General features: G+C 39.3%; 1 protein-coding gene across 1 annotated transcript; it reads right to left on the reverse strand.

The window, feature by feature from the left end:
- Positions 1–476: 476 nt before the first annotated feature.
- LLPH (LLP homolog, long-term synaptic facilitation factor) lies at positions 477–6,713 on the reverse strand. The gene is made up of 3 exons (XM_029206059.1): positions 6,631–6,713; positions 4,819–5,038; positions 477–1,932 (listed from the first exon to the last, which is right to left on the reverse strand). Exons 2-3 carry the CDS (start codon positions 5,021–5,023, stop codon positions 1,754–1,756), a joined length of 384 nt encoding a protein of 127 aa, XP_029061892.1. The 5' UTR covers positions 5,024–5,038; positions 6,631–6,713; the 3' UTR covers positions 477–1,753.
- Positions 6,714–8,152: the final 1,439 nt, after the last annotated feature.

Below are 8,152 nucleotides of genomic sequence, written 5' to 3' on the forward strand. Positions count from 1 at the left end.
AACATCACTGATGTAGACAATTCCTATGATGGGAAAAAAAAAAGGAAACAGCTGGTATATTTAGGCTGATATCATCATGGCTTAATTAGATAATGTTAGCAAATTTTTATTTCATGAATAAACATTTATGTATTTGCCTTTTCCTCACAAACTCTGTTCAAAATTATACCAAAAGGCAAAAAAAGGCCATGAACTTTCTTGAACTTTCCAACTCACATCTTCTGTTAGCTTCCTTAAGTATTTAAAAATAATCCACTAACTTTTTGGTGAACTAACCACTGAATAGATTGACAAAAGCCTATTATATAAAATAATCCTAAGATTTTACTAGCATTAAATTTCAGTTTCAAATCTCCTAAAAGATTTGGGTCCTGTCCTATCTATCTCTATACTGTGTCCCAGCGTAGCTGTGTGCCCAGTACAAAATTTGTGACCTGATGCCTAAGTCACCTTATTCCACTAGCTCTCATTTTTTGTTGTTTTTTTTTTTTAGGTAAGAAGTGGATTTATTTAGAGAGAAACACACTCCACAGAGTGTGGGCCATCTCAGAAGGTGAGAAAGGCCTAGGTCTCATTTTTAACTTGGTTTTCTCTGAAGCTAACAGCCCCTTCTGAGTACATACCTGTGAGGGCAGACACCTCGTCTTGTTCACTGGGTCCCTAGCACCTGGAAAAGTCTGCTAGATCTCTGTATGACTATATAGGCATACTTCATTTTATTGCGCCATACTGCATTTTTTTTTTTTTTTTTTACAACTTGAAGGTTTGTGGCAACATTCTGTCAAATAAGTCTATCAGCACATTTTTCCAACAGCATTATTTTTTAATTAAGGTATGTATATCGTTTTTTTACATGCAATGCTATTGTAAAACAGACTACAGAATAGTGTAAATGTAAATTTTACATGCACTAGGAAACCAAAAACTCATGTAGTCCACTTTATTGCAGTGGTCTGGAACTGAATGTGCAGTATCTCCGAGATATGCCTGTATTAAGCTAATATTGTTTTTGAATCTTCAAGTATGTAGCATTTCCCAAACTTAATGACCATGTAATATATTTTTTTCACCACACATCCAGAAAAGCTAATTCTGAGAATCATACTCTGAGAATAATATAAAAACTGAAGCACATTAAACTAGTTCCCAGGATGTTCTAATCTCCTAAAAAGATGGAGCATGATAATTTTCACATGTCAATATTCCACCTAAAAATTTTAAGTTTTTAAAAAATTTAACTGAAGAATCTGGTCTTCTCTACTACTAGGAAACCTTAAGGATATATGAAAGAACAGATCTTCAAGATCTAGACAGAGTATCTTTTATTCTGAATTATACAAAATCACAACTCCAAACAAGTACTGCTTATACGATCCACTGACATATTTTCACATGATATATAATTTACTTTAAATTTGAGTTAGCTCAAATTTGTCAGTATAATATTATGTTTCATCTTTCCTAAGACTGAATGATTACAACCACATTAATACTCGAGAGAATTCTGATGTCTGATAATCCCTGCATATTGGATAGCATTCAATTAAAATATCAGCGTAGCTTTCATTCATCAAAGAAAATATTTTATTCAAGTTACCAAGACAAATTTGAGGGGTTACAGTTGGGCTTGAATTGAAGAAAAAGGCCAAGTTAAAAACTGGAAACAAAGTTTCCATTTGATGGAAGCTGAAATCAATGTATACATTCTAATCAAAGACCTGTTCCATGTGGCATTTTTCAAGTTTTTAAGGGTCTACCAAGCCAAACCCTTCGCTGCCTTGATGGCTTTTGCTTTGCTTTTTCCTTTCTTTTTCTCTCGCTTTGCTTTCAGCCTTTTTCTTTGCCTCTGGTTCATCCATACGGGGTACTGCCCATGCTGGTCTAGAAGAGTCTTTTTGTTTCTCTTAATATCAGTCTCCATTTTCATGTCATCTGAATTAAAAAATGGAAAAACTATTAATACTCATGAATGCAACCCCATGAAAAAGCAAATTAATGCAATGAGGACACTGAACTTAAAAGTGGCATGAAACTACAAAAGCAAAAAAAAAAAAAAATTCCTTTATTTGTGCAATGATCTTTGACTAACACTCAAAAAACTCCTTACAGCACATTCAGTAGAATCATACACATGATGCCATGTGTTCCCACAACCATGAAAGACATAAAAAGTATCTGTGAGGAAGTAGGGACATCATCTATTTAGTCACTAAGAAACTTTCTAAAGAATGCTGTTATGCAGCCCAGTCAAAAAATGGGCAGAAGACCTAAAGAGGCGTTTCTCCAAAGAAGAAATACAGATGGCCGATAGGCACATGCAAAGATGCTCAACGTCGCTAATTATTAGAGAAATGCAAATCAAAACTACAATGAGGTATCACCTCACACCAGTCAGAATGGCCATCATTAAAAAGTCTACAAATAACAAATGCTGGAGAGGGTATAAAGAAAAGGGAACCCTCCTACACTGCTGGTGGGAATGTAAGTTGGTGCGGCCACTGTGGAAAACAGTATGGAGGTTCCTCAGAAAACTAAAAATAGAATTACCATTTGATCCAGCAATCCCACTCCTGGGCATATATCCAGACAAAACTGTAACTCAAAAAGATACATGCACCACTATGTTTGCAGCAGCACTATTCACAATAGCCAAGACATGGAAACAACGTAAATGTCCATCGACAGATGAATGGATAAAGAAGATGTGGTACGTATATAGAATACTACTCAGAATGAAATAATGCCATTTGTGGCAACACGGATGCAACCATAGGTTATCATATTAAGTGAAGTACGTCAGAAAGAGAAAGACAAATACCATATGATATCACTTATATGTGGAATCTAAAATATGACACAAATGAACCTATCTATGAAACAGAATCAGGGACAAAGACTGGTGGTTGCCAAGGAGGAGGGGAGTGGGAGAGGGTAGGAGTCAGAGTTTAGGATTAGCAGATGCAAACTGGTATATATAGAATGGATAAACAACAAGGTCCTACTGTATAGCACAGGGAACTATATTCAGTATCCTGTGATAAACAATAATGGAAAAGAATACGAAAAAGAATATATATATATGTATAACTGAGTCACTCTGCTGCACAGCAGTAATTAATATAACACTGTAATTCAACTACACTTCAATAAGAAATAAATTTTAAAAAAAAGAGAACATTGTTATGATTGTCCTCTGCAACAGTGAAAGTTAAATAGGAAACATTTAGGAGATATGGGTTTGAATTACCGCATTAGGGGTAAGTTTATGGTTCTGAAAACACGCGAGTTATGAGAACACTCCTCAGATTAGGTGCTTTCTTGAGCTAAATAAAATTGTTGTGTCAATAAAAAGTGCACCCACGCTTCTAATGGACAGGACTTAGAAGAAAATAAACTATTAGGAATGACTGGCCACTTCCAATGAAGAGTACTTGGAAGAGGAACAGCAGTAAGCAGCAAGCTTCATGACAGAACAGACCTGGATATCCTGGGGCTGCCACACTTTTTTATCCAGGTCACACTCAGGTATCCAGCTCTTCTAACAGAAGACTTAGCAGGAAGCTCAGCACAGCATCTATCACCAACCTTATCTATTGTGAAGGACATGTCCATAATGTCCCTCTCTGGGAACTTACCAGGGTATACAGGCTTTCTGTGGACTCTGCTACCTGACATTATATTGTATTAGTTCATTTATCTGGTTTACTTTCTGCCTCCTCCAATGTGATGTAAATCCCACTAGGATGGGGGCCATTTCTGTTATTCATCATTGTTGCCTCAGTTCCTAGAATAGTGCCTGATATACATTAGCCCTTCAATAACTGGTCACTGAATGATTATTTTAGGTGCTGTTCTAGGTTCTGGGGATACAGTGGTCCAAATAAGCTGCTTGCTCTCATGGAGTTCTCAATGTTCTGTTGAGGGGAGAAGGACAAAGCAAACTTCAGCTTGTGGTTACAGCCTTTTTAAAGAGAAGTACTGGAACGAGATTAAGTAGGACCAGGCAGGCTGTGGTAAGCACATGGAAATATAATGAGGTGATTTAAGCATGGGAATGACATAATTGATTTATATCCTAAAAGATCATACTGGGTGATATGTCAAAAATGAATCAGAAATGAGCAAAAGCTGAAGAGAGAGGTAAAATGGCTACTACTGTGGTTCAGGCAAGAGATAATTGTCATTAAAGTGAAAGCATGAAAGTAGGAGAAAAATGGGTAGATTCCTAATGTATTTTGGAGATAGTCAAGATGATGTGCTAATGGTTTACAGGTGGGGGATAAACGGAAGAGGGATTGAGGATAATGACTATTATACACATTATATACAGCTTCCAACTTTAGACTATATTAAAACAGACATACCTAGAATCTGTCAAAATCAAATACAGGGAAACTAATCTTTAGGATAATAATATAAGGGCAGAGGACTCTCAGAATGGAACCTAGATCTTGCAAAGGGTAAAATGAAGAAAGACCTCCTTCTATCCTGCCTAGTTCTTGACTCCTGTGTATCCTTCCAACGAGAGTGTGTCTAGGTTTGTCTACCCCTGTAGTACTGTCTATTTCTGAGACACTTAGGCTACTGTATAAGCACAAAAGGCTCACTCTGAATAATCCAAAACATACCTACTCACATGAGGTGGCTTTAAAATAGCTTAGCATAGAATCTCTAGTAGCACCTCCAAAGAATTATGTGGGCATGGCAGGACGTTTGTAGGGAAGCAAGTGTGAGAAAGAATCGAAAACAGTGAAAAAGGGAAAAAGTCACAAAAGGAAGTTGATATAACTTTTTTTTAAATGAAACACATGAACTCACCTGTTTCATCTTTCACCACACATTGTGTTTTCTCTTGACAATGTTTGGGTTCTACCACAGTTGCTATCTCTTGAACGTCTTTCATTAAAACATCACCATCTACTTTAAGAATACTTTTAAGTCTGTTGAGCTCCTTTGGGGCATTCTTTTTTCTCTTTTCAGCACGCATCTTCCTTTTCCACTTACTCCGTAAACTTTTAGCCATATTTTAGCTGGAATGCTAAAAAATTACATTTTCAAAAGCAACTATTTATCATCAAACAAAAAAACAAATCCTTGGAAAACCAGGTCAAAAGGCATCTCTGCAGAACATGAACAACTGGAAAGTAAACTCTTCACCGTTCATGATTTATGATGGCATAATGTGCAAATTATGTGAGGGTCAACGTGGCATACACAGCCACTAAATAACAATTAAGAACACCAAACCAAACTCCCCGTGGCCACTGGCACACTGTGAGTCAAGCCAATTCTGAAAGCTCCTGTAGTTTTCATACAAGATGCAGAAATTTAATTTCCCCCAAAATGCAGAGTGCCATCACCTTACATTTATGCAACAACTTAAAAATCACAAAATATTTTATCTTTTAACTGAATCCTGATTTCCCCCAAACCTACAGGCAACTCCACCCACCCCAATTTTCCTCATTATCCACCCCCTCAAATCAATCTAGCTATTTTAAACTTGTCTATTTCTACTCTTGCTTTCCCTCAACCCCTCAGTCCCAGCCCATCCCCTAGAAGGTGGTCAACGTGAGCTTTTAAAAACTTAAAGAGCAGACACTGTCTTTCTTGGAATTAATGATTTTCCAACTCATATATTCAAGATCTACAAGGGTATTTGTGACCTGGCCCCTGCCTCCTTTAACTCTTATCTCATGCTTCACTCCATCCTCAAGCACCAATTACATCTGAAGAAAGTCCAATCAATGACAACCGAGGGACAGTTTATAGGGATTATAAAAAGTTTAGAGGGAAGCTCGTGGGAATGACTTATAACATCATCTTGACTGTGCTGACAGATTTATGTTTGTGTGTGAGTATACATGGATATATCTTACACACTTTAAATATGTGCAGTTTGTTGTGTTAATTACACATCAATAGGCAGTTAATCACTAAGACATTATTTTGAAAAAAAAAAAAGAAAAAGAAAAATGTCCAAATGACGTTGACTTCAGTATCTTTACATTTGCCGTCCCTTTGCCTGGGAACTGATCCTTCACTTCAGTACCTCAGAGACAGCTTTTCTGACTCCTGTAAGCTCACCTTTTATTCTCTACCACCTCATCCTTTTCTTTCCTGTTTAATACGTGTTACAATCTAAAATTCTTAAGTTTATTTTCTGTCATTCCCGGTGGCCCGTGGGCTCCACGAAGGCAAGGGATAAATAGGTCTTGTTCGCTACTGGATCCCCCAGTGCGTAGCACTGTGCACACAGTAAAGTTTAAGCAAACATTTGTTAAACGGACGACTGGTGGAGTAACATTTCTGGACGGCAGCAATCACAAACTCACTCTGTCCCGTGTGTACAACAACGCAAGCCCTGCGAGGGGCTGGGAGAGAAGGGTTGCGGTACACAGCCCTCAGCGGGGCTGAACCACTAAGGAGGACTCCACTTCCCACAGAGCACCGCGAAGCCCCACCAGGAGCACCAAGACAACGGGAGACCCTCGTTCTAGAGGAGGTCTGCGTCTCTGGCCCGAGCTTAAGCTTGCCAGAGAGGGACGAGGCTTGAGATCTTTCCACGGGCGGCGGAATCGAGTCCCAAGTCCCACACCCCACTGGAGCCGGTTGGTAAAAAGAACTCACCTGAGAAAACCCAGGAACTCAAACACCGCACGCTGCTCACGCCGACCGGAAGACCCCGCACTTCCGCCTTCCCGGCAACCCGTTCTACTGACCCCGCCCCCCGGGCGGCGCGCTGCTCGCTGCTCGCCAAAACGCCCCGGAAGGCCTCGAGAGGCGGGGTCCCGGGCTGACGCGCTTCTTTCCTTGGGTGCGCGTGCTGACCTGGGAGCTGGGCTCCTCCCAGATAGGTTCTGAAGTCGGATTAGGGAAATGCGGAGGAGAAGCCGGGTCGAGGGTCGTACACCAGCTAGGCCTGCGTCCCGAGCGTGAGCGGGGTAGCCCCGAGACTAACCCAAGGAGGGAGAACCGCCAGATGACCCTGCCGTCAGGTAGGGAGCTCAGAGCCGACCTCTAGATTCACGTCAGACCTCCCCATTCGCACACATTCACCACATCGCGTGTTCCTCTAGAAGCCGAAGTAAGATCTTTATTTGCAGCCCTTAATTTCCCCATCCCCGGTGGTGGTCTCACGGTTGTACACATATATCAAAACTTGTCAAATTGTATCCTTTAAGTATGTGCAATTCATTGTATATCCGTTATACCTCAAAGCTGTTACCAGAAACAAAAACCCCTTTCTCATCCGAAGACAAGTTCAAAGAGTAAAATGATCAAACTAATTCAGTTCAATCAGTGTTTACTGGCTAATCACTAATGTACACCAGACACAATACTTAGCCTAGGACACTCGGCTTCGGTGACGGTCACGCTGATCACAAACAACACCAGTTCTTTTTGTTATTATTTTACATATGCTCCTAATATCACTGGCTTTGGAACCGTACAGGTCTGTGGTATTTATGGTTCTAACACTTCCTTGTGAGTGATATGAGTACTGTCTCAGAGCCTGGATTTCCTTATCTATAGAATGAAGCTAATACAACCTAATAATCCTAGGTAGGGGATATAAGAGCTCAACAAATGGCCGCTCACATCATTTTCACATAATAAATTCAAGCATGCACGGGACTATTTGTAAGCAGTATTTTCTAGAGATTTACAACATACACCAAAAACCAGTAAATGAATTGTCTTTAATCATGGCCTAGTAAACTCCTGTCTGGTTACTAGTAAAAGAGTTCATTCTGAGACAATTTATGGGTCCCTTTTTTCTTTAAATTTGTGTCCTTGAAGAAACCATGCATCATGTGGAAATTAATAAACTCAGACTACAGCAAGTTGTTTTTGTTTTTTGTTTTTTTAAACAGAGGCTGGAAAAAGCTCATAACATGCAGTATATTTAAAAAAAAAAAACATGGTTGAAAAACCTGCTTTCTTTAGAGATTAAGAAGTTCCTATACAGCAAGTGAATTTCTATTTTAAAGTTAACTATATGTTAGATCTGGCCACTTTTCCCAAAAATACATGTTTACATTGCATTTTAAATCAGAGAAAGCTCACTTTCAGATAGTCCAAATTGACTGCATCTTGCTTAACATACCAGGCCAAGACTTTTGAATAGATACTTGGCACCGAAAAAGAG

This window comes from Monodon monoceros, unplaced genomic scaffold (assembly GCF_005190385.1).
Source record: "Monodon monoceros isolate NGI ecotype Baffin Bay Population unplaced genomic scaffold, NGI_Narwhal_1 Super_Scaffold_6, whole genome shotgun sequence".
NCBI lineage: Eukaryota > Metazoa > Chordata > Mammalia > Artiodactyla > Monodontidae > Monodon > Monodon monoceros.